The sequence below is a fragment of the Centroberyx affinis genome, unplaced genomic scaffold (assembly GCF_046629955.1).
Source record: "Centroberyx affinis isolate AG114_WGS23_722 - 3 ecotype Tasmania unplaced genomic scaffold, CSIRO-AGI_Caff_v1 ptg001922l_1, whole genome shotgun sequence".
NCBI lineage: Eukaryota > Metazoa > Chordata > Actinopteri > Beryciformes > Berycidae > Centroberyx > Centroberyx affinis.
In genome coordinates this window covers 19,579-46,939 of record NW_027280285.1, presented here as the reverse complement: position 1 = coordinate 46,939, position 27,361 = coordinate 19,579, and the positions used below count along the sequence as shown (strand labels likewise).

The following is a 27,361-nucleotide window of genomic DNA, read 5'->3' as shown; positions in this document are numbered from 1 at the left end:
GGAGATTGTCAAGCGTCTCAGTGCCATCTGCGCTCAGATCATCCCCTTCCTCTCTCAGGAGGTACGTATCACCACAGCCACACTCAATCACACACACACACTCTCACACACACACACACACACGCACACACACAATCAACAGACTGTACTTTTCACACACTAGGCCTATACCGTACCAGAATAACAAATAAATCAGAATATATCAAATATATTAGAACAAAATTAAACGGATGCGGAGCCTGGGAGTGGCCGTCCTGTAGGGAAAAGTAATAACAAAGTATTAACTCATGTGCCTGACATGCTATTGTGTGCTCACAATATATAGTGCATGTGCTTGAGTTGTAGCCTATAAAACGTGTGCAAATAGATAAAAGATAAGACATGTACACATTATAAGTTAATATACAGTGTAGAGCCAGTGCAGCTGCCCGAACCCGTTCTCTGAGACGTGGTGTTGGAAAGCTACAAGTGTTGACTGATACAAATCCTTTATAAAGTCTGTAACATCTCTCAAGTCTGCATACTGATAACAGCACAGCCCATTAGCTCTCAGTATCCTTGTGAGTTGTTTCTTACCAACAATAACGCCTTGATAATAATCAATAACAATAATCGCAAGCACTGTCAGCAGAAAATGCCTCGATAACTCATCCCGTGTTTTTTGACCTAAAGTAAAAACAAATCAACTCATGAATCTATTGATACCTTATCAAACGCCTCATTCAACTAAATACTGTATATCTTCATTCAACACAATATCCAGCTAATTACACTAAATAAATCAATGCAATCAAATAAATTCAAACCAATTATGGCAAGTGGGTGAAATCAGTTTGAAACTTGCCGGATAAGCTAAATGGAGCACAAGCCCCATTGTGGGCACGTGTTAATTAATTTATTCGCACAAACTATGAAATTGTATGCACATAATAATATAAGTGAGGACACAAATTAACCAGAGTGAGGGAATGATTTGTATATCGGGAACTCAAATAAATCAAAACGAGGGAAGGAGGTCTACAGTATCTCATGCACACACAGTACCACCCTGTGCTCTCGACGGGGTAAATTGTGGCCTCGAAATACATAAATATATATTTTTTCCTGTGGTTGCCTCCGGCTCTGTAGGAAAGAAATGATCACCTTGTCCAAAAAACCAACTCACTTATAAAGTTGAAAATGGTGGCCTGGTTTACTTGGACACATTTACAATCGCTTGAGATCAAACATTAAGTCCTGTCTCAATTATTCATTACGGTTCTCTCAGTCTGAGCGTTTGCTTTGGTCTGCCAGGGGTTCAATATTGGAGGCCTTTTTTTAACTTTGGGAACAATCCAGTGGATTTCATTGTGGCAGACAAGATCAATCAATCTCAAAAAAGTACTCGCATCCCTTCCAATTAGTAATTCAATCTATGTCTGCTGAATAGAACCCAAATGAGTAAAAGGAGAAAATGATTGAATGGAAATTTGGAAATGTTGCTGATATAATATCCTTTCTTTCTGTTTCTGAGTGTGGGCATGAAGACAAAGCTCAGACTGAATGAGAGTGAAACCCTGGTGTGTAGCTTTATTCCACTGTGTGTGTGTGTGTGTGTGTGTGTGTGTGTGTGTGTGTGTGTGTGTGTGTGTGTGTGTGTGTGTGCGTGCGTGTGTGCGTGTGTGCGTGTGTGCGTGTGTGTGTACATGGGTGTGTATTGGGTGTATGTACAAGAGCATGTAGATTGGAGTACAAGTCTGTGGACACATTTCTTTTTGCCCGTGTGTGTGCGGTGTGTGTGTGTGTGTGTGTGCACACTGAGGAGTGTGCGTCCCTAGAGACAGGAAGGTCACAGTTCTGTCAGTTTGATCAATATTGACAGTGTGTGTGTGTGTGTGTGTGTGTGTGTGTGTGTGTGCTTGCGCTGACATGCGTACACATGCATGTTTGCATTTGTGTGACTGATTACATTGGGAGTTTGTGTACACACAGAACTGAGATTTGTGTGTCTTTGTGTTTGTGTGCACATCTCTGTAGCCTATGTGTGTGAGTGTATATCTGACTGTGTATGTATGCGTGTGTGTGCGCTTTATGTTTGCAGTGTTTGCGGTGTGTGAATGCATGGTTGCTCAATCCAGGAATGTATTTATACTCCCTGTACAAACAGTGTATGTGGTCATTTCTGCACGCTGCTGTTGTTTTAACACCTTTCCCAACGGTTTCTTCATATAAGGCAAAGAGGCTTATTACTGTGTGGTTACCGACTGTACATGCAACACAGTATGTTCACATACCTGTGTATTGATAACAATGTCAACTTTCTTTACTTTCTGTGTATGCATCTTGGTGTGTGTCTGTGTGTGTGTGTGTGTGTGTGGTGTCTGTGTAGCACCAGCAACAGGTGGTCCAAGCAGTGGAGAGGGCCAAGCAGGTCACCATGGCTGAACTCAACGCCATCATCGGGGTGAGTCACCTCCAATCGCCATGGCAACACGCACGCACGCGCATACACACACACACACGCGCGTTCACTAGAATAATGCCATCAATGCAGAGCTACAAGAGGCAGCATATTACACAAACACACGCAAATGCCTGCATGTAAACATTATGCACACACCCACATGCACAAGTAAATGGTGGACTTACAGCAGATGACATATTACACACACACACACACACACACACACACACACACACACACACACACACACACATACACACACAGACAGGATGATGGTTGTGAGTGCTGTAGCGGAGGGGCTTTCCAGAGCTTGTCAGAGCACTGATCACATTACTGTCTACTTAAAGCCTTTTGTTCCTCCCAGCACTACAAACACTGCTGTCTCTGAGGTGTGCGTGTGTGTGTGTGTGTGTGTGTGTGCGCGCGCGTGTGCGTGTATATGTGTGTGTGTGTGTGTCTAGCGCGCCAGCTCGACAAAACAACACACCAAAACACATCATAATGCTACCCTCAGGAAAATAGCCTCTCTTTATCTGTCTCTGCTCCTCTGCTCTCCACTCCTTCTATCCCCACCCTCCTCTTTTTTTTTTCTATTTCTCTTTCTCTCCTTTCTCTGTCTGACACATTTTCTTTCCGGATTTTCTCGTCCCTCCCTTTTGTAATCTTTTATCCTTCCCTTCCTCTCCCTTTGGCCCCCGTCCTCGCTTTCTCCTTTCCCCTTTGTTTTTTGCCGTCTCTTATCTTTTGCTCTCTGAGGTACGCACTTTCCCTCTTCCCTCTTCCTGCGCTCATTTACCCTCCCTCTCTATCTTCCCCCTGCCGTACATCTATCTTTCCTTCAATTTCCATTGCTTCCACCGTGATTTCCCTGCGTTCCTCACCATCATTTACTCCCTGACACATACTCCCCCTTCTCTTTCCCCTCTTCTACCCTTTCTCTCTCTCTCTCTCTTTTCCCTTGGCCTCTGTCATTCTCTTCCTATCCCTGCCTTTCCCCCATAATAAATCCCATTCATCGCCCCAACATTTCACTCGTTCTCCCTCGTTTCTCCCTCTTTGTCTCTTCCCTTGGCTTCCATCTCTACCTCCTCTTTCTCTCTCTCTAACCTCCTGTCTATCCCTATCTTTCAATTTTATTTTTTTTTTCTTTTCCTTTCCTCTTCCTCCTCCTTGGCGTCCATCTCTCTCCCTTCTTAACCCTCTAATCTCTGTAACCTCACATCTCCCTTCATCTTTCGCTCTCTCATTATCCTCTCTCACTGGCGAATTCTCCAACTGGCTTTCATCTCCCTTTCTCACTCTCACCTCACTTCGTCATTTTACTTAACTTTCTCCTTTCTACTCTCCTCTCTTTTTGCCTTTTCCCTCTCCTAACCACACATCCCTTTCTCTTAACCCCCCCCCATTTCCCCTTACATTCACTTTCTTTCCCTCCCTCTCCTCTACTCTCTTTCACTTTCTCCTCCTCGATTTCTATCTCTCTCTCCTTTTCCCTCTCTTTTCTAACCACCCACCCCCTTGTCTAACACCCCCCCCAAAAACCCCTTCCTCCCCGCTCCCTCCCTTCCCTGTGGCCACAGCAGCAGCAGCTCCAGCACCTGTCTCACCACGCCCCCGGCATCCCCCTGACGCCCCACCCGTCGGGCCTGTCCCTGGGCGCGGGGGGCTCGGGGCTCCTGGCGCTGACCGGGGCCCTGGGGGTCTCGGCCCACCTCGCCTCCAAGGACGAGCGCAACCACCTGGACCCGGAACATCTCCGAGGTAAAAGGGGCTGTCGAATTTTAACCTTGAATTTAGTCCTAAAATGTTATTTGTACGATAAAAACAAGTAAAAAAGTTTGATCCTCAAGAGCCAGATTTAGCGGGAAATAAGCCTATGACACTTCATTATGTTGTAAAAATCATTTTGTACAAGTTTGTCCTTTATTGAGCAGTATCAAATGAATAAAAACAAATAAAAGTTGAATTATTATAAGAAAATGTGAAAACGTAAACTATCAATCATCACATATTAACTGCAATTTTAATTTGAATCCCCTAAATATGCAAATGAAGCCAAACGTTACTGTGTGCTCCACAGAAGAGATTAAGGCAGCTGATCATCTAGGGAGCCAGAGAGCTGAGATCACATTCAAATAAAACTGATAATTAATTTGGTCAGTATGTCATCACTGTAAATGCACTGTGGGACTGTACAAAAGGTATACTTGTTTCTAATGCAGTTTCAGTTGTTTCAGGAGCTTCGTATTGCTTAGGTCAGTATCTTAAAATATGGTAGATCATTCTGTTTTGTGATATTTTCACTTGTAGGCAGCGATAGCCTTCTGTGAATCACTAGAGGAGAGGAGAGCAGTAGTTTAGATTTCACACCCAAAGTTCATGGGAAGGTTCCTGAGTGATCTTGGAGAAATCAGTGGCTTTTACAGCAGGACTTGACCAGGGCCTTTAATTTTATATGAAGCTACTGGCTAGGTCACACCACACGTCACCACAGTCCTTTAAAGACCCTGCAGATTGCGTTACGTTGAATGAAATATGTATGATCGTAGCTAGCTTTGCAGTCTAACATCAGTATATTTCTTTTCAGGTTAGCCCAAACAAAATGAATTACTGTGCAAAATAATTTCTCCCTACAACACTATTGAACATTTTGAGAAAATATTCGGTGGGGTTGAGTACCTTATATCAAAATAATACTGGACGAAATTGGGAGTAATGGATAGATATAATAATACTGGATGATATTTCAGACTGAAACCACTCAGGAAAGAATTTCACACATAAAAGAAAATTCAGCTATTTTTTTTTTTTATATTTTGCATTTATTTCATGCTATTTTTCATTCCAAACTGAATTTAATTCCTACTAGAATGGACGAAAAGGCCGCACAGAGGAACCCTGACATCAACTGTAAAAGTGAAGAATAGATCATTTTAAAAATAATTTTAAATGCACGCATCAACAAGGCAATACTATACATCATTTGTGTCAGGTACTACTGATGTGAAAGTCTTGAATCATCTCCATAATTTGTTCAGAAAGTCACCTTTTGGACTGAATTTGAACTCCGTTGTTTAGATTGCTATCATAATACGGACAGACATATTCATGGCGATTGTGTAAATGCAAGAGAAACTATTTCTCCCAATGAACTCCCATTCACCCCGATAGAATATCTTATCTTTGCTCTCTCTTTCAGGCACCGGGCCAAGAGAGACTGGCTCATGAATAAACCGAGAGCTAGAAAGAAATAAAGAATGAGCGAGAGTAAAAAAAAAAGGGAGAGAGATAGAGAGATCAATGCGCTCATACCATTATATATTGGCGTGTTCATAGTTTAACGTCTGTGTGTGCGTGCGCATGTGATGCGTGTCTGCGGCTGTGTGTGTTTCTGCCCTTACATGAGAAAGACAGAATGAATGAAAAGATAGATGAGTGTTGAAAGAGGCAACAGTGGAAGACAGAGAGCTTTGTCTGGTTGGGGAACAGAGAGAGAGAAAGAGTGAGAGAGAGGGGGGGCAGAGGAGAAAGGATACTGGAATCATGCACAATAGCAGGTCTGTATCTTTATTAGAGAGGAGCAGTCGTAGTTCAGCCTGACCTTGGCTGGCTGGGGGACTGTTGTTATTATTATCAGGACTGACGTCAAACTTTCTCCCTTTTCCCCCCCTTCTCTCTCCATCCCTCTCTCTCCCCTCTTGCTCTTTCCCTTTCTCTTCCTCTGCTCTGTTCTCTCTTCTCCCCTTTCTCTGCTCCGTCCCAGAGGGAGCACCCAGCAGGGTAAGCAACTGTGTGTGTATGTGTGTGTGTATATGTGTGTGCGAGTGTGTACATTCATATGAGTGGAAGTCTTGTGCACGCACACATTTCACCTCGTGTATCTGTATGTGTGTGTGTGTGTGTGTGTGTGTGTGTGTGTGACAGTGATAAACTGAGGGAAATGGAGAAGCACTGTAAAGTGGCCTCTAAAAAAGGCTGTGTATTGCTGGAGCACAGCCAGAAGTAGCACAACTCAACGCCAGCACAATAGCTGCTCAACGCTATCAACCTTGAGCTCCTCAAGGTTTCCTACATCACACTAACATCTGAGCTCCTGGCATTTCGCTGTTATCCAGAGGAAATTACAATTTGAACAAATGGACAAACAGCTTTATCATTACCAGTGAGTTTTGGTTATCTGCAAGAATTACAGAACAAGTGAAAGGATGCAAACCCAGTAAACAGGGAATACTAGCCCATAATAGTCTAATTAGTATGTAAACATGAGCAACTTTTGCATGAAAATATATACTAGAGCATAGATTCCCAAACTTTTCATGCCAAGGAACTCCCAAATATTAACAGATTTGACCACTGAGATCCATTTCATACGATTTTGTCCTTAGGAACCCCATCTGCAAAGATTTTTGTCGTTATGATTTAGTATAGAATTGCATAACAGTCATTACTATAGGAGAGGTGATAACCACAGTCGGAAGAGTGAAACCTATGATCAAATGAGTCATCTGTGCACATTCTCCCTATTGTGTAGTGAAATTGCAGTACTAGAAGACCGAAAAGTATGTTGTGCAGATGAACAGTCCATGATTGGGAGGCCGACTTTGTAGCCCCATATGATGTTTGTTTAGGTCTTTACATCAGAGAGCGCTTTTTATTATGGTAGCGCTGCCATTTCCAAGACAGAAAATGTACCCTGACCTCTAGAAAATCATCCTACACGCTTTCACAATCAACTTATCTACAGTATCTGTTTGGAAAGTGGTTATCAGTGTTTACGAGGGACATGCCACCGTGCTAGAGGAGTGACAACAAAGGGAAAGATTGCAACGTTATCGCCTCTTCTTTCCTGACAAAACAAGGAAAGTACCTAATTTCTGTGCGTTGGTAGATTGGTCAAATTATACTATAAGCAAGGAAAAGATATGAGGGAGGAAGCGGCGATAACATTGCAATCTTTCCTTTTGTTGTCTCTCCTCCAACATGGTGGCATGTCGCTAATAATCAATGGCAACTATTCTCCAAGCATCACATGACACTATTTATTCTCTTTCTCTCTTATTCTTTATGGATCTGTATATCAGTGTGACTTTAGGAGGAGTTTAGGGGACTTGTTTGGTTTCTTTGTACAGGAGACAATAGTCAGTGTTCACTAATACAGACAAGACTCTTATAAGTGCATAGAAGTAACATATTTCAAAGCTCAGATCCAATGGTACTCTCCTTTAATTAAGTGTAAAGGGAAGGGGTGAGAGGATGGTTTACCATAATTCAAGGGTTTTAAAACTCCTAAAACACGCCCTGGACTGAGTACACACAATGTGCAGTGAAACGGGAAATGTATATAAATGATCTACCGTTTGTGCTTATTTTGTTTTGCTGTCGTGAAAAGTCACAGTTAATCGCCTGGAGAATTAATGCCATGCAAATGGGCTGATTTGAATTCAGTGGAAGTCTATGGCTGGTCCTTTTCTCTCTGGCTGCAGACCGCCCTGCTCTGTGAAAGTCGTGTTAACATTCCCTAACTGTATTGGCTGCAACGGACAGCTGGCCTTCATCAGTGTAACTGTTGATAACACACAAAGAGGAGAGAGAGAGAGATGGAGAGTGAGATTGAGGGGAAAAAAAGAGAGACCAAAAAGAAGAAAGGGAAAGAAAAAACAAGAAAAATAGGGAGGGAAGGTTGTAAAAAAAAAAAAAAAAAAGAAAAAAAAAAAGAAAGAAAGCCGGTGAGTCTTTGTCTTGGCTTTTATTGCAAAATGAAAATGATTTAAGACTGCTATAGACTTTACTTTCCCTCCCTCTCTCTATCCGCACTGAAACCCTTAGCATAATTTAATTGCTAAACACAATGCTGATTGTTAAGCACCAGGAAAATATTTCTCTCATGAGCTGAGGTTTGTGCTGAACTTAGCCAAGCATTACGGAGCGAGGGAGGGGAGGGGAGGGGAGGAGAGGGGAGGGGAGGGGGGAGCGAAGGCAGGGGAGAGATGCATATCAATCGGCATTTGTCAGAAAGCCCCGCGCCAGTAAAACATCTTGGAATTTTAAGTGGAGGGGAAGAAAGGGACAGCGAGAGGAAGTGAAGAGAAGGGAGAAGAGGGAGGAGGAGGAGAAGAAGAAAGAAGAGAGAGAAGTTTGTTGAGCCGCACTGAGGTCCATTGTGCGGTTTCTCCTCTCCTCCGTCCAACGCTCCTTCCTGTCGGCCCCGTGGGCTCCTTCCTGTCTGACTCACTGGTGTGTTAAACCTTACTGTTCTCGTCCTCCCCACAGGGGGACAGAGGAGGACAAGTGGCCCTCACTGAACCCCCTGGCCCCTGCCCCAGCACAACACATCACAACACAACACAATGCTTTGATCGGCTTTTCTGAGTGCCGAGCACCAGGCCGGGCCGTATTGTAAATATGCCTGCACAGCTTTATTGGCCAATAATGAGAGTCATATTTTACATGAAGGCTGGTGTGTCAGGGGAAGAGCGCTAATTAGCTTTATGGGTTGTCCAGCGTGCTTCTATGTGTCTTAACCTGTGCTTACGTCTGCTGTCTTTGGAGTGTGCTTGTGAGTGTGTGTGTGTGTGTGTGTGTGTGTGTGTGTGTGTGCGTGACATGTTAAAGTGTGTGTGTTCATGTTTTATGTGGGTTTATGTTTGTGTTTCTGTCAAATGTGCTTCTTTGTGTCTTTACCAGAGCTTATGTCTGCAGTCTTTGGGGTGATATTTTGTTTGTGTATTATGTTTGTGTGTGTGTGTGTGTGTTTATCCAATGTTCTGCTTCACGTCAAGACCTGTGCTTACATCTGCTATCTTTGGCGCAATTATGTGTGATTGCGTGTGGTTTTTTTTGTGTGTAACATGCTGTGTCTGTAACAAGATGTCTGTTCATGTTTTCACAAAGTTTATGTTTGAGTGTTTGTCTGTGTGTGTCTGTGTGTGTGTGTGTGTGTGTGTGTGTGTTCATAATTTGACGTGTGTATCTGTGTCCGTGCCTCTCCCCCTAGAGTAAGTCGGTGTCGTCGACAGACAGTCAGCCTGCTGAGGAGCGGCAGGGTCCGTCAGGAGGCTACTCCTCCTCGCAGGGAGGAGCCGAGGCCAAGAGGAGGCGCTGTGACGACAAGGAGCCCCTCCCACCCCACTCCTATGTACGTGTGTGTGTGTGTTTAACTGCATTTCTGTCCTTGTAAGATGAGATGATGAAAATGAAATGAAGTATGAAGATAAAATTAAACTCTAATGATCCTTGTGGGGAAATCGAGTACTTGCAGCAGCAAAAGTAATAGGATACAACAGGGAAAAATAGATTCTAAACATAAAAAAATAGAATATGAACAACTGAGGTTATATAAACATATAAAACAGATGCAGCCGACAAGTCAGCGTTATGTAGACTGTATTGGAAAGATTATGGATACTGAGTACTTACATACATCGATTTACATACAGTTGTTACACAGCAGTATTGTTTGCTTACTTAAAAATGGATTACTATAGTTGCTTACTTAAAAATGGATTACTATATATGAAATATGTGCTATGTTTAAATGATATTTATGTGTAAATGCCACATTTTTAGAATATAAAAATATAAATGTTGAACCACTACGAAACTATCTGTATATATGTGGGAAACTGAAGGACATGCATCATAATTACATTGAGTAGTCTACAGAAAGCCATACGCATATCCAGAAAGCGTCATGGCGTGCATGTGAGTCTGTGCCTGTGTGTGTATGTATGACATCGCCGATGACATCATAGGCCACATGGCGGTTGAGGGCTCCCGGCCAATGGGAGACGTGTTTGGTTTGGATGGGTCCAATGGGGAAGAGCAGGGAGCCAGAGGGGATGTAATGCCAGAGGAGAGACGGCCAAGGCAGATAGCTGTAATGAATTAGATGGCTGTGTGTTTGCAGTCTGGAGGATTGATTGACACCGGGAGTCTGTCTGTGCGAGACGGCCTCCAGCTAACTCAGTTTGGCATCAACAGCAACGGTCCGAATCTTCTCCTCCATTAGTTTAGAGCACCAACAAGCGCAGATAGTTTCCACTTTTCTGAATGTTTTTCCTCTCTCTCTCTCTGTCGAGCCGTATTACAGCTCTCATTTCTCTCTGTCTGCCGCTCGCTCTTCTTCGCTATCTCTCTCTCCCTGTCTCTTTATCACTGTCTCTCACTTTCTCTCTGTTTTCCTTCTCCCTCTCTGCCTTTTTCGCTTTTTCTGACTTTGTTTTTCCCCTTCTATCTGTTATCTGTTTCATTTTCTCTTGATCTCTCTCTTTCCTATCTCTCTTTTTCTCCTTTTCCTTTTTCTGTTTCTCTCTCACTCTCACATGCACCCCTCTCTTCTCTCTCTCTCCTCTCTCTCTCTCTCCCTCTCTCGCTCTCTGTTTCTATATTCTTATTCTAGGAATAGGCTGTAGACATGGCCCTGTTTTGGCTCTGTATAATTAGGTACTGATGTCACTCCACACTGATGTCAATAGGAATATCAGGCCATGATCACATCAAAGCACTGTTGCCATGGTGACTAAGTGCCATCGCTCTCACCCTAGAAATAGAGAGAGAGAGGGAGAGAGAGAGAGAGAGAGAGAGAGAGAGAGAGAGAGAAGAGCAGTGTTATGGCTAGACGGAGAGAGAAAGAGAGCCATGGGTGGGCAAAGAGCAAAATGTATGTGTGTGTGTGTGTGTGTGTGAGAGAGAGACAGAGAGAGAGAGAGATTGTGTTTGTGTGCATTTATGCGGGAGATGTTGGGTGAGTGTGTGAAAATATATCTCTGTGTTAGATGTTGTATGGCCCACTGACAGGCAAAGGAAGCAAAGAGCAGTCAGTGATATTGATATATCGATCTGTGTGTCTGTGTGTGTGTGTATCCTTTTTATTAATGCCGTGTCTGTGTCCGGGTGGGTGATATTGACTATCCAGAAATCATATAATTTGTTCTCTGATTCTGTCCTCTTTGTTCCTCAGGACAGTGACGGAGACAAGAGTGAAGACAACCTGGTAGTGGACGTCTCCAATGAGGTGAGTTGCATATCTCCATAGCTTAGAATATCTTTGGCATCCTCGCCCTTAAAGGAATACACCAAGTTTTTGGGAGATTGGTCAACCTACCTGTCAAGTGATGAGAATATAGACACCAAAATCATTCATGTGTCCCCTATCAGACTAGACTAGTTTTATCTTAAAAGTCAGAAAATTAGACCTTGTAGCAGCTCTAAAGCTAAATAGTAAGTAATTTTAAATGATATGCAGCCAAGTCTGGCAGTATTATGTGGAAGGTTAGTCAAAATATGATATGAAAACAACATACTGTTTTGAGCTACCAGCTACTACTACTCCCTGTTTATAGAGGAAGTGAGCGTGGTGGGTGATGGGATACAGTGTGTGGCAAATGAATGCATGGTTACTCACCGGAAATAGTTCCAAAAATAAATCCAGCTAATGATATTTCATTTTTTAAATTCAGGAATCTACAGGCCTTTTCATAAAAAACACTAATAGCTTCTTATTACTACAAGGTCAGTCTTTCTTTGGATAATGCTAGTCACCCACTATCACTCAACACAGTGTAAGGCTTTGATCACATAGGACTCCTAATCTCCCAAAAACTCATCCTAGAAGCCAGAATACATTGGTACCAACATATTACTGCGTTGTCTTCATCCAAGAGTCTGACAGAAAGTATATCTGGTCTTCATTACTTCTCCATCATGGAAATACACACAGTCTAGCCACCCATTCCTGTTTTGTCTTCATGTAAAAGTCATATATCTTCATAAGAAAATATCTCTGATCTTCGACACTCCCCTCTTCATCCTAGAGCAGTATTTCTTCTCTCTTCATAGGAATCCATCTTAAAAGTAATATTTATGGAAGTCGTACCAACCCATCTCTATTACAGTGTCTCTGCTTTCTTCTGAGCACTTCACCATTAGTCCACATAGAAAATATCTCTGTCTTCATAACAACCCCCTCATTACCACCACACAGCCACGTTTATACAAGTGCTGTACACCTCCGTCACAGAAAATATCTTTGACTTCCTCACTGAGCCACAAATTACTAGCAATCTTTATCCGAGAGAGGCTCTCTGACACCGTACTGCAGCCCGCACATAAATAAAGCATGAGTCCAACATTAGGAGGAGCAATGTTGCTGGTTAGAATAACTTTAGATGGATCTGACAAAACCTGGAACCAGCCTCCATCCTCCCCATAACCCCGCCTCTCTAGCTGTCTACAGTTAAAGTCAACACATGAATCTGGTCCACGGTGTGTGTGTGTGTGTGTGTGTGTAAGGGTTATAATAGTTTTGTGCTTTTCATTAGTTTTTTTTTAATTTTGATTGGATTTATCAAATTGGGAGTTCAATTTGAGTCTAGTTTCAGGTAGTTTTCAGATGAAGTTTCAGAGATGTTCAGTTTGAGTTTTTGTCTTATTTATTTTCAGTATTAGTTTTAGCATTTGGACTGTCATGGATGAGGGTAATGTTTCCTGAGTCACTATTCTGTGTGTGTGTGTGTGTGTGTGTGTGTGTGTGTGTGTGTGTGTGTGTGTGTGTGTGTGTGTGTGTGTGTGTGTGTGTGTGTGTGTGTGTGTGTGTGTGTGTGTGTGTGTGTGTGTGTGTGTGTGTGTGTGTGTGTGTGTGTGTGTGTGTGTGTGTGCGCACATCCAGCGTTGTGAAATGTGAAACGAGTCAGTAGGTAGGTAGTGCAGCTCTTCCCGCTGCAGCTTCCTTGTAAATAGGAAGAGCTCCTATGTAAGCTCATTATCAGCTGCCACTGTTTGTGTTCTCTCCTTGTGAACCATGTCTGTCCCTGTTCAACCGGCACACACACACACACACACACACACACACACACACACTCTGTCTCTACATATCTGTTTATATCTACCTCTTCTATCTCTCTTTTTCTGTTTTTCCGACCTCTTGCAACATTTCTCTCTGTTCTCCCATCTCTCTTTCTCCTTTTCCCACTTTCTCTTACCCCTCTTTTGCCTTTTCTCCTCCTTTCTCTCATTAGATAACTGCAGTCTGCCTCATTTAATATATGCAAAGCCGTTTATGCCCCCGGAATATTTTAGTTCTTTAAATACTTCACGCAGTGTACCAAAATATGTTTTATCTAAGCCCTCTGTATTTTGATATTGCACACAAAAGCGGAACCGGTCTCTTGTGTGATTTGGAATCTGGTACAATAGCAGAAAGAAAAAAAATGTGACAAATGTGGGTAATGGCAGAAAAAGGGAGGGAAGGTCTCTGGTGATCGTTATGTATGTGTGTATGTGTGTGTGTGTGTGTGCATGTGTGTGTTTGTATGATTATGTGTGCTCACATGCAAACCTGTGTATGGGTATGTGTGTGCGTTTGTGTACCCTGTGTAAATGCATGTGTGTGTGGCTGTGTTGGAATGTGTTCATGCATGTGTGTGTGTGTGTGTGTGTGTGTGTGTGTGTGTGAGTGTGCGTGTGCATGTGTGTAAGCGCTAAAATGTCTGTGCTGATCACACCGACCCTGTGAGAAGTGCTTACTCCAGCACTCTGCTGCTCTGGGGGAGGGAGAGCTGGCTGGAACAGTGGAAGCTGTGGCTCTAGTGATGAAAGCAGACTGTAACAGCAACACTATCTCCAGGCCCATACACCACCAGCGACACTGCTTCTCTGCAGTCTCTCCTGTTTCAAGTAACGTCGCAAGCCAGAACTCAGAGTCCCCTTTACAAGTCACAACACATAACTGCGGCTTCTAGGTCATGTTACATCCTTAAAGTTATAAACTGTGAAATTTTTATATAAATAAATGTCTGTTTTGCTACTCTATCGCCGATTGATGTACGACCTATAACCCAGTTCATGAAATCTTTTACATTTGCTGTTGTAAACACCTGGTGTCATGTAGGTCTTTCCAGGAAAAAAATCCTCTAGCGCACAGGAGTGGTGTGTTTTATGTTTGTGGCAGCAGCAACAGAGGTTTGTTTGGAATAAATAGAAGAAGAACTGGGTAGTTAGCATGAGCAGCGATAGCCACTGTGACTGAACAGACAAAGAAAACAAACCAAAGAAACTCAAACCTCATTAACGGAAAATCCAGAGAAAAAGACATGACAGTATTGTCGACATTGTTTGATTGTGAAGTAATCTCCGGGACGTGCAGTGTAAAAAAAAAACGCTGTGGCAATGAGCGCTTACCACGAAAGATGTCAACAAAATAAAAAAAAACTTTGAGGAGGAGAGTCACCGAGGAGAGTCATAGGGGAAGAAAAGGTCTAGAAATGGACTGCATTGGGGCACAAACTCAGACCCATAGATGTTCCTTGACACCACCAGAGTAAACACTCCTTCCCGGCTTGTAGATTCCCAGTTCACATATTTTTCAGTCGTTGGTGAACCAAATGTAAGCATCTACTTTTTGCGAGCCTGGCATGATGTTTTCCTTTTACTTAGTTGGCTGTCTCCACTGTCAATAGGCTTTAAAATCATATGAATTAATAAATGTGTAATGTTGATAGCCCTGAGAGACTGGTAGCGTTGCTAGTGAGTTAATTGATACCACAGATGTACATGGAGTTTCTGCGCCTGAAAAGACAGACATAACCACTTTCTCATCCTCTGGGCGCATCTTTGACTTATTTTCCCGTTCCTCTGTGTCTCTCAGGAGGCTAACTCCCCTGCCGGCAGCCCCCCCCACTCCCCTCATGGGAACGGGCTAGACCGGGCCCCCACCCTAAGGAAAGAGCTCCCGGGCTCCCCGGGCCCCGGAGAGGCCCCCTCCTCCCCAAACGCCCGCAGCCCCACCCCAGGGAAGTCCAAGGACTCTGCACAGGTACGCTGCATCATCAGCCTTCCCACTGTTCTCAGGGAGCTGCTGTGCTGTGCTGACTGTGTAGTTTCTGTTTAAGTGTTCCTTTACCCTAATGTATTTCTGTAAGTTTTAACATGTTGCTATAGAAACCTACTGTTGCGACCAAGTGCATGGCACGCCGCATTCATTCACATTCACATTCATTGATAGGTATAAATTTACTGATTATCAAGTGAGCACCTTCCATCACAGATTTTCCATTTGTTATTTTCCGTGTTACATTTAGCTTTCTTTGTCTTCCCTGCAGATGGATAAGTCCCAGTCTCCGTTGTCTAAGTCTGGGACCCCGTCTCCGTCCCACCGTGAGTCCCTCACCCCCGGAGCCCCAGGAGCCCCCGGAGCGCCAGGCCCCAGCACCTCCTGCCTTCGCCTGGTCAGCAAAGCAGCGTCCGCCGCAGACCCACTGGGTGAGACACACCTGGCTGTTAACCCAAACCCAGCGGAAAATATAAATCTGAAAATGGGTTTTGATATCAGAACTATTTCAGAGTAAAGCTCTCTGGCCATCACTACATTAATATGTATATTTATAAATGTACTGTATATATTTGTATCTCAATGAGACAGCAGTTTCTATTGCACAGAGAATTCCAGAGGCTAATGTTAATTATCGCCAGAGGCTATGAGCACGGGGCACGCCTGACCTCTATAGCAGCCACTGTTATGGAGCAAGACCTTGCAAAATACAAGCATTCCTCACATTTCTTTTCTTTTTTTCAATTGACATTTATTGAACTGTTTCTCCTAGGTCTGCACTAACTGTACACTAGTTTGACTGTCAGCCCAATGCTAATCTAAACCATTCAGCCTGAATGTCAGGCTTCTCCCACGAATGTCATGACTTTCATGGGTTTTACACTCAGCCTACCTCTGCCCTCAATACCTTATATCCTCTTGACCCCCAATATCCCGATTTTGTTTATACTATCATATTAGTGTGGCCTTGTAATGATATCTCACCTTATGACTTGCACTTTTGGCCACACCCAGAAATACCTCAAATATATTATTTCACCCAAATCTCTCAGTTGTTGAGAGCAATAGTAACCTAAAGAGAAACGGGTTTGTGACTGGTAGGACACCAGTTCAAGTCTCCCTTACTACTGGGAAAAAATGAGAGGAGAGGGGCTCCGTGAAACCCTTCCCAGGGAAAATAAAAGTTTAATAAAAAACGTATCCATTCCTCTCTGACCCTCTGTGACTGTGTTTGTACTTGTTTTTTGTACTTTTTTTTTCGTTTTTCCTCTATCTTTCATTGCTCAATCCCTCCTTCCTCTCATCCCTCCCTCCCCAGCTCTCCGCAGTCCCATGTCTGTGCCCCCCGGTTCGTACCCGGCTCATTTTGGGGTGGTGTCCCACGCAGGACTCAACGGGGAGCTGGCCAGTCCCGGAGGTTTCGGGGGGGCTCTCACCCTCTCCCCCCAGATCAGCGCGGCAGCCAGCGCCTACTCCCGAAGCCCCATGGTGAGTAAGGCACTAACGCCACTGGTGGAGGTCGGGTCACCAACCTGTCATCAGTCTGATGAAATGCGGTGTGCTCAAAATGTCACACATACATTCATAGCTTGGGTGCAGCTTTCAGTGTGCAAACTCTACAAACCCTAAGACTGCCTTAGAGTAGAGTGGAGAACAGTAGAGTAGAATAGAATTGTTGCAAATGTCATGCTATATTGTATCTTGTATTGTATTACATCTTTAATCCATCCTATATTTTGTCTACTATAAAATGGATTAGGTTTAATTATTTTACAGACATTTCGTCCAAATCATCAATCTCCTTTTAATGAAAATCGTCAGTAAGTCAGCTGTATGCAGTACTGGTGTGTTTTTCAAGCTGTCAATCATTCTCCCGCTCTGTTGTCCCCACCAGGTGGCATATGAGTCCCGGTCTCACCTCAGGGCCCCGGGGCTGTCCTCCTCTCTGCCCGGTTCCTCCGGTGGCAAACCGTGAGTTTCTAAACACCTTTCTAAAAACCTCGAACCCCAGTGGCGTTCTTGCCACGCTTGAGCTACACAGGGCCAGTTAGTTATTAATTCTCTTCTCTGTTAATAGTGAAAAAGACAAATACATAAAAGCTGACCAGGCTAACATCATGACAGGCGATTGAAAATAGATAGATAGATGTTCAAAACTGCTTCACTGATTATCTAAAATATTTGGTTTGGATGGGAATCTGTGAGCAGGGAAATAATGTGTTCCCCGCTAGTGTGTTTTTCCCTCCTAGCCCCCGCTCACCGTGTCTTTATATAGCCAGGGCTTCTCAGTATTGCACAGCAGCCTTGTCTAAGACCTGAAAGCCCTGGACACTGGAGGTACTTTAGAATTTCTGGTGTCAAGCACAACTACTCCAGTTCACTTTCAGCCCACATTCTCCTCGGTTTTGTTGACTGGGGAATTGTGTTGTTTTTGTCGTCTGTTGTGGAGCAGCAGTTCTCTCTCTCTCAGTGCTAATTCGAAATCATAAAACAACCTTGGCTCCCGACCGCTACAGTATTGATCGACCATTAGCAATGGCACGCCAACTCTCTGCCCTGTAATACAATCTGCCATTATGCATTCCCGCCTATGGCTATTGTGGGCCAAGTAATTGCCAGATTTTGGACAAATATTACTGGAGTTCCAAGGCCATTATGGTGTTGTCAGTCTTCGTGACTTGTACACCGGTGTGTGTGCGGGGGTGTGTGTGTGTGCGGGTGTTAATATGTATGTGTGGGTAGCTGCAGCTCTTCCATCTTCACTGATTCATTGATACACTGATTCACTGATTCATTCATTCCATCTCTTCCTTCCATCTCCTGTCCAGTGCCTACTCGTTCCCGTCTGATTGTGTATTTACGTCCAGCTCTTAACCTCTTAATTATTCATTTATTTATGTCTCCTTCCTTCCATCCATCCTCTCTCCAGCGCCTACTCGTTCCACGTGAGCGCGGACGGCCAGATGCAGCCGGTGCCCTTCCCCCCCGACGCCCTGCTGGGCCCGGGCATCCCCCGCCATGCCCGTCAGATCCACACCCTGAACCACGGAGAGGTGGTGTGCGCCGTCACCATCAGCACCTCCACGCGCCACGTCTACACCGGAGGCAAGGGCTGCGTCAAGGTGTGGGACATCAGCCAGCCAGGCAGCAAGAGCCCCATGGCCCAGCTGGACTGTCTGGTGAGACGCTGGGGAGGAAGGGGCCCTCATATAAAGACATGAACAGGCACACACACATAAACACACACTAAAATGCACAAAAGGAGTGCAGATGCGCGTGAGTACACACCCACGGACACATATGCATGCAGTCATACAAACATATTCACAAACATTAAAACATACACACAAATGTTCACATGCACACACACACACACACACACACACACACACACACACACACACACACACAGACATACACACATACAGTGTACAGACTGATTTGGTCTTATTGACTTTGTCATCCTTCATTTAATTGAATCCTCTTTGAGTCACATTGAAATTGACATTATCAAAATGTCCACATTAATTTCCTGAGCTTCCTCAATCATATTGCCATCTGTCCCATAATGCCTCATACACCAGTCTTCTCCTTCCTCTGATTAGAACAGGCATAACCTGTATGGTTTTCTTATCTTGCCCAATCAGAACAGGGATAACTACATCCGTTCCTGTAAAATCCTCCCGGACGGGCGGACCTTGATTGTGGGCGGGGAGGCCAGCACGTTGTCAATCTGGGACTTGGCCACGCCCACTCCCCGCATCAAGGCGGAGCTAACGTCGTCTGCCCCGGCCTGCTACGCTCTGGCCATCTCCCCTGACAACAAGGTCTGCTTCTCCTGCTGCAGCGACGGAAACATCGTAGTCTGGGACCTCCACAACCAGACACTGGTCAGGTAAGGAGAGAGGGAGGGAGGAGAGGAGGGGAGAAAGGAAGGGAGGGAGGGAGGAGAGGAAATATCTCGGTGTGGGACAACTAAAGTCCAGTCAGTTGAGGAGAGGAGGGGGGAAGGGGGAGGAGAGAGGGGAGGAGGAAAGAGAGAGGAAGTAGAGGAGATAGGAAGGAGAAAATAAAACAGATATTTGCTCTCTTACCTCTACAACCAGACTGTAGTCAGGAGACAGGAGGAAAGGAGGGGAGGGGAGAGGGAGGAGGGGCACGGAGGGAGGGAGGGAGGGATGGGAGGAGGTGGAAACATCTTAGTCTGGACCTCCACAACCAGACACTAATCAGGTAAGGAGAGAGGAGAGGAGAGAAGGAAACATGAAACTTCTGCAACCAGACTCTGGTTAGATAAGGAGAAAAGGAGAGAAGGGGAGAAGAGAGGAGCGAAGAGAGGGGGGAGGAGAGGAGGTAAGTGGGGGGGGAGGGAAGGAGGGAGGAGAAAATATATTTGTTCTGACACCTCCACAACAAGACTGTAGAGGAAGGAGAAAAGAAATAAAGAAATAAAATGGGTGAAAAGACAATGAGAAGAGAGGAAGGAGGCTGTGTGTGTGTGTGTGTGTGTGTGTGTGTGTGTGTGTGTGTGTGTGTGTGTGTGTGTGTGTGTGTGTGTGTGTGTGTGTGTGTGTGTGTGTGTGTGTGTGTGTGTGTGTGTGTGTGTGTGTGTCTGACTGTCTCCTGTGTGTGTCCTCCATGCAGGCAGTTCCAGGGTCACACAGACGGGGCGAGCTGCATCGACATCTCCAACGACGGCACCAAGCTGTGGACGGGGGGGCTGGACAACACCGTCCGCTGCTGGGACCTCCGAGAGGGACGGCAGCTGCAGCAGCACGACTTCACCTCGCAGGTACACACACACACACACACACAGAGAGTACATCTTCACCTCGCAGGTACACACACACACACACACACACAGAGTACATCTTCACCTCGCAGGTACACACACACACACACACACACACACAGCACATCTTCTTCTCGTAGGTACACACTCATTCACATACAATGCAGAATAAACACACACACAGCACCATGGCTTCACTTTGCAGATACACACACACACACACACACACACACACACACACACAGCAGCTCAACTTAATCCCGCAGGAACACACATACACCACAAAATAAACACACCTACAGTACATACAGACACCACAGAATAAACACACACACACACACACAGCAGAATAAACACACACACACACACACACACACACACTAGTACAGCTTAACCTTGTAGGTACTCACACAAATACACACCAACACAAACGCACACACATAAATACAAATACACTACAGCATAAACACACACACACCAATATGACTGCACCTCACAGGTATTTACACCAATACACAATAACACACACACACACACACACACATCACCAACATGACTGTACCTCACAGGTACTCACTCACACACACACACTCTCTCTCTCTGTCTCTCTCATTCACTCCTCACTGTCACAACAAGGCTATAGACTTGACCACTGTTGTCAGATGAGTTTCGATCTGCCGTGTAATGACTTTCTCTCTCGCTCGCCGTTTCTCTACGTCTACCACTTTCCCTCACTCACTCCCTCTTTTTCTCCCTCCCCATCTCTCTCTCTCTCTATCTACCCCCTCACCTTTTCCCTCCTTCCCTCTCTCTTTCCTTCCCTCATGTCTCTCTGCCTCTTCCTTCAACCGTCCATCAACCTTGCTTCTTTCCTTTTTTCTCTGTCTCTCTCTTCTTTCCCTCCTTCATATCACTCCCTCCCTTCCCTCTCCACCTTTTTCTCTTTCTCCTCCTCTCCTCACTTCCTCTCCCATCTCTCCTTTTCTTCATCTCTCCATCCCTCTCACCTCCATCTCTTTTTTCTCCCTCCATCTCGCTCTCCCATCCCTCCTTCCCTCCCTCCCTCAATCCCTTCCCTCCCCTTGTTTCCCGCCTCCTCTCTCCCTCAATCTTCCCCCTTCTCTCCTTCCCTCCCCCTTCCATTGCCTCCTCCCTCTCTCCATCTCCTTCTCTCATTCCCTCCTCCTTCATTTCCTCTCTCCTGTCCCGTCCCACCATGTCTTCCTTTCTCCATCCCACTCTCATCCCTCTCTCTCTCCCTCCCTCCCTCCCTCCCTCCCCAGATCTTCTCGCTGGGCTACTGTCCGACCGGCGAGTGGCTGGCTGTGGGCATGGAGAGCAGTAATGTGGAAGTGCTGCATGTCTCCAAACCTGACAAGTACCAGCTGCACCTCCACGAGAGCTGTGTGCTCTCCCTCAAGTTCGCCTACTGCGGTACGTACACACACACACACACACACACACACACACACACACACAGGCTCACACCCAGGCTCACACCCAGGCTCACACCCAGTCTGGAATGATTGTGTTTCTAAAGGCTACTACTGTATACTTGCTGCCACTCACACACACTTGTCACTCCACTCCACGCTAATGGTATGCAGTTATGTATATTGCATCGCCATGCATTTACTGAACCTGAACTGGTGTGTGTGTGTGTGTGTGTGTGTGTTATTACAGGCAAGTGGTTCGTGAGCACAGGGAAAGACAATCTGTTGAATGCATGGAGGACGCCGTATGGAGCCAGTATTTTCCAGGTGAGAGACGAGCGCAATGCTCTGTATATATACTGTATGTGTGTGTGTTTTTGTGTGTGTGTATTCGGGGGTGCAGCTGTCATCTAGCTGTCAGTTGGTTAGTGTTATTGAGGCTATCTCTACTTTCTGTCCCTGCACTATCCCTGTACCATACACACTTTCAGCCCTAGAGGCAGAGAAGGGGGGGTTCAGAGAGACATTTTTTTTATCCCAGATTTGTTGATCCAAGGTGACTTGCTGAGGTTTATCAGAGAGAGCAGACTGCTAAACACACACACACACACACACACACACACACAAACCCAACACACATACATTCACACAGCATACAACAAATGCAATAATTCCGTCCTCTTCAATCTGTCCGCATGCGGAAACGTTGAAAAATGAATATGCAGGGATGCAACATTTTTTAGCTGAGCCAGTTCATCTGGGTGTGAATGAGACTAGCTAGGGGAGATGAAGGTACATTTAAGCTGGGAGGGGTGTATGTGTGTGTGTGTGTGTGTGTGTGTGTGTGTGTGTGTGTGTGTGTGCGCGTGTGTGAGGCAGTGTGGCTGTCATATTTCTGTAAGCTAGAGCGGGCAGGGTTGGCGGCTCCTGTCTCCCCGTGGACTGAAATGAGAATGCTGGCTATCTGCTTTGTTAGCCAAATGCCAAACGTTTCTCTCCTGCCAAACGCCAAACCCCCCCACCTCCTCCCCTCCTCCCCTCCTCACCATGACATACAGAGCTTCTCTGTCTCTCTCTCTCTCTCTCCTTGGTTTATTGCTGTCCTTTCCAGTCGTGTCTCCTGCTTCTATTTACCCCCGCGCTACCCTCTAGCTCTGCGTCTACACCCATTTTTCCTCCCTCTCTCTCTCTCTTTCTCGCTCTCCTTGTCTTTCTGTTTATTGTTGTCCTTCCTTCCTCTCCCCCTCCCGCTTTCTCATTTTTATCTCTTCTCCTCTCCCCCGCACTTTTTTCTCTGCCCTTGTCTTTGTGTTTATCCTTCCTACCTTTCCCCTTGCTTCCTCTCCTCTCTCTTTTTTTATCCTTTGCTCTCTCTCTCTCTCACTCTCCACCTCTGTTTCCACTCCCTTACTTTTCTCTCTCTCTCTCATTCTTTTCAGCCCCGCTCACCCTTTGGCTTGTCTGTTACATTCCTCTCTCTCTCTCTCCTTTACTATTTATTGTGGTCCCTTGTTTCCTCTCCCTTCTTTCTCATTTTTATCTTTCTCGCCCACTCTACCCTCTTACTTTTCTCTCTCTCTCTTTCCAACCCTCTGCTCAACCTTTGGCTTCTCTGTTGCATCTCACTCCCCTATCTCAACCCCCTCCTACCCCCCCTCTCCATCCCTCCCTCTCCATCCCTCCCTCCTGCTGTCTGGGTATAGTGTGAGGGATCCTGTCTGAAATGGCCTCTCACCAGTGGCTTGATGATTGACAGCCCTGCTGTGCCTGTAGCAGGGAGGGGTGAGGGGGGGGAGGGAGGGGTGAGGGAGGGGAAGGAGTTCAGAGGGGAGGAAGAGCCGAGATGAGAGAGGGACACAGCGAAAGAGGAGGAGGGGGGAGGAGGAGGAGAGCCGGGGAAGAAAGGAAGGAAGATAAATGATGATAGAGCAGAGGAGGAAGGGAGGGAGAGAGGGAGGGACAGGAGGAGGGATGGAGGGGTGGAGGGAGAAGGAGCTTTAGATCATCTAAAGCCAGGTGCCCAGGTCTGGCTTTCGCACACAGAGGAGAGAGAGAGAGAGGATTGAGCCTTTTGCCAGTACATGCAGACCATCAGACTTCTGCTGTTAGTGATGCTTAAACCTGCAGTTAATGAGGCTGCATCTCTCCAGAGCGCGAGAGAAAAAGAGAGAGAGAGAGAGAGAAAGAGAGAGAGAACACTGTCTGTCTCTCACACAAGCAGACGAATGAGTCAGCATCCCGGAGCTGTGGAGATGTCTGTTTGGAAATAATTGCCGACTGTTTAGAAATGCAAATATGTCTCGTTTGATTGAGTATTAAGTGATGAGTCATATCTTTCCTAACATCTCTCTCCCTCTCTCTCTGTTTGTGTCTCCATCGCTCTCTCTGTTTCTTTCTCTGTTTGTCTCTGGCTCTTTCTGTCTCTCTCCCTGCCTCTGTTTGTCTGTGTCTCTTTATGTCTTTGTGTTTCTCTCTCTTTCACCTCTCTCTCTCTCTCTGTCTATGTCTCTCGTCCCCTCCCAGTCCAAGGAGTCCTCGTCTGTGCTGAGCTGTGACGTTTCCCCAGATGACAAGTACATAGTGACGGGCTCCGGGGACAAGAAGGCCACCGTCTATGAAGTGGTGTACTGAGGACAGGGACAGGACGGGACGGAGAGCTTGGGGTCGTTTCGGAGTGGGGTTTAGGGGTGGGGGGGGGGGGTTGGGAGCAACAAATGCCCCCCCCTTCCCACCACCCCTCCCAATCCTCTGTACAGCAGCAGCAGCAGCGCCGCCTCCTTCCCAGCTCCGCTTCCTTCTAAAGGACTGAGTCCCCCTCACCCCAATACATCACCCCCCACACCCCCCTTTACTGTGATATAAGCTACTGTGGAAGCCTCCACCTGCAACCCACCCCCAGCCCCCCACCCCCCTTCCACTTTTAGCCCAAGGATGAGGCATGATAGAGAGAGAGAGAGAGAGAGAGAGAGGGAGGGAGAGAGAGAGGAGAAGAGAAGCAGCAAGATAAGGAGGACAAAGGGAAAGGGCGGTGGAGCATGAAGATAAAGACAGAGAGAGAAAGAGAGAAAGACAGACCGAGAAGAAAGAGGAGAGAAAGCCAGAGTGCGGAAGGAAGAGAAATGAAAGGGAGGGTGGGAGGAAGGAGGAGGGGGAGGAGGAGGAGGGATGGAGGGTAATTAGGGCTGTTTCCTGATTAAGAGCTCAGTGGAAGGGAGGCCCCCAGAGGAGGCGCGGAGCGGCACTGTGGGAGCGCCAGCCAGGAGCACTGATACCACACAATCGATTCATTAGCCAGACAGTGGAAGCCTTAATGAGGCTGACGCCGCAGCCCGCTCTCCCCAGCGAGAGGTGTCAGGAGCTGGGGAACGATGACGCTCCGAGACGGGGGGTGGGGGGCGGAGGGCGGAGGGGATGGAGGGGGGCTGCCTCGGAAATGCACATACACTGACATGAAACATAGACCTATACACACACACACACAAACGGGCGTACACGCACGTATGAGCATACACACACCCGGATACAACCCTTGAGGTACTCATACAAAGAAAGAAACGCACGCGCACACACACACACACACACACCACACAGGGCACCCAATTAAACATTCATCGCAGCTCTCCCCGTCTCACTGCTTAATATCTATTTTATTTTGGTCTGACAAAGGCGGCGTCTAATGAGCAGTGGAGTCAATGGGATTCTCCCAGGGCCCCGAGACACAAACAGAGAACATCAGCCGAGCTGTTCCCTCTAATTCCTCTGGATTGTTCTCCTGACACCGGGCGCTGCACTCACTCTCATTAAAGGCACTGTCAGCTAGATGAAGTAGCAGCACGCCAACTTCACTGTAAGGCAGAGACAGGGAAAATTAACACGACCCGTTTACGCTATCAGCCGCCAACTAAACGGCAACTAATCCCATTTCTTTCAAAATTTTATGCGACTAGTTGCTGATGACTTTTCACCATCAGTTCATCTACGAACAGATGACCCTGTTTGGAGTAATATGTCCAACACTGCCTGCTAATGCGCAAGCGCTCAAAGTGCTCTGGCTAAACCTTGTTTGATAAGCTATTGATTGCTAATAATTGACGCATAACACCGTACGGCTGATTCTTCCTTTTCAATCCTCCTTGTATCATATTCCAAACTGGCTGGCAACTGTATATCGGAACTCACCGCTTCTGTAGAACATGCGTCACCAATGTGTAGACTTAAAAGGCACATTCAAGCTTTTTTTTTTTTTAGTCATTTATTTCAGTATTTTTTATGAATAGTGTTTGCTTGTCTTATGTAATGATATGTTTATGTATCGGGGGCTATGGTTGCCTATGACTGCGCTTTGGGCTAGGGGAGCAAACCGAGAGGGATACACACACACACACACACACACGTGTAGACACACACACACAACCACGTGGAACACAGGGGTGGGGAAAATATTTTTGTCCTTTTGTTTATTTCTTTTTTTTTTCCTTTTTTTAACCAATGTACCTGTATCCTTGGTGATGGTGACAGGCAGTGGGCCAGTATCCCTCACTGCACTGCAAGAACAGCAGTCCTGTGTAAAGAAAAAAAAAAACATAGACCCTCCATTTCGGAGAAAAGTTCCTCTGCCTACTGTTTGTTGGTTTTTCTTTCTGTTTTGTTCCTGTTTCTCAGAACAGAAGTGGTAGTGAGCGTACTTTAGTCTGTTTTCAGTCCTTATTGTGTAATAATGCTACTTCAGTGTTTCTGTTGAGTCTGTGGTCTGTACAGCAGGCGCCGGCTGGGACATGGGGATACAGATTTAGCCATCGAAGAGGTCCCACTTTTTACTGCATGCTTGCTGCACAAATGCTGAACTTCTGCTGGCATAACTAATTGGATAGAACTGGATAATTCTAATTTTATTCAGGCGTTAGTAGGCACAAGGAATGGTCTGGCAGCCAGCTGTTACAGAGGCATGAGTTTTATGTTACAGTACGCATATTTAGTTCAACTGTATAAAAATTAAGCAAGATTTGTCTACATTTCCCGCTGCAGCGCTAATGCAGGATAGAAGAATTTACGGGGGACTTCTACAATGGCTAGCACTGTACTAGTGAGGGGGGGTGAGGAGAGAGAGTCGAAGATAACATGTATAGTATAATGCCTTTGCCTGCCTCTTTCCCTTTCCCTCGCTGCCTGTCAGCCATAGGCAGATTTAAATGATAATCTCATACTCAAGCTTGCATACTACTCAGAATGATGCTGTGTAATGGCTACGCATTTGGTGGTATGCTAGCGCGAATATTTGGGACATAGTATTTGATACTCTTCTTTCACCGTCAGTAACCGTCTCTCTCCCCTGCCTGTGCTTTCTCTGTTCCAACAGTAAAGACTTTTCCGTTTTACAAGCTCATCATTAGTACTCTTTTAAAAAGCCAAGGAACTTTTTTTTTAAATGCACTGTTTTCCCTCCTGACGTGTTTCCCATGTGCTGTACAAGAAATACTATGTGTGAAAAATAAACAAAACTTGTGTTCATCTTTTCAAGTGTCTCTTGTGTCAGTCTTTTCCTTGAGATGTCAACGCTGAAAGAGAATAACTCCAAGGACCACAGGGAATACTTTGTTCTTTTAACATCGAGAACTAGTTTTGCCCAGTTTAAATCGCACGTTTCCAGCCCCAACTCTCAACTAACACTCAAATAAGGAAATAAACTTGCTGCACATTTCAACAAATGAAAACCTTAAGCAACCACACAATCCTATTCCGCTCTGAAAGTACTCTATCATGAGTAAACGTCTTTACTCCCCAGCTCTCACTGCCATCTGTCCCACTGGAGACTTCATACACAAAACCAGCCTCTTCCACATATACACACCTCACCATTTCACACAGTA

At 45.6% G+C, this 27,361-nt stretch overlaps 1 protein-coding gene across 1 annotated transcript; it reads left to right on the top strand.

Annotated features, from left to right (window-relative positions):
- tle2b (TLE family member 2, transcriptional corepressor b) lies at positions 1-27,007 on the top strand. The gene is made up of 16 exons (XM_071530375.1): positions 1-61; positions 2,369-2,443; positions 4,024-4,204; positions 6,207-6,223; positions 9,438-9,578; positions 11,403-11,456; positions 15,087-15,254; positions 15,541-15,700; positions 16,588-16,757; positions 17,164-17,240; positions 18,199-18,448; positions 18,917-19,164; positions 19,914-20,061; positions 21,345-21,495; positions 21,745-21,821; positions 24,018-27,007. Exons 2-16 carry the CDS (start codon positions 2,417-2,419, stop codon positions 24,123-24,125), a joined length of 1,977 nt encoding a protein of 658 aa, XP_071386476.1. The 5' UTR covers positions 1-61; positions 2,369-2,416; the 3' UTR covers positions 24,126-27,007.
- Positions 27,008-27,361: the final 354 nt, after the last annotated feature.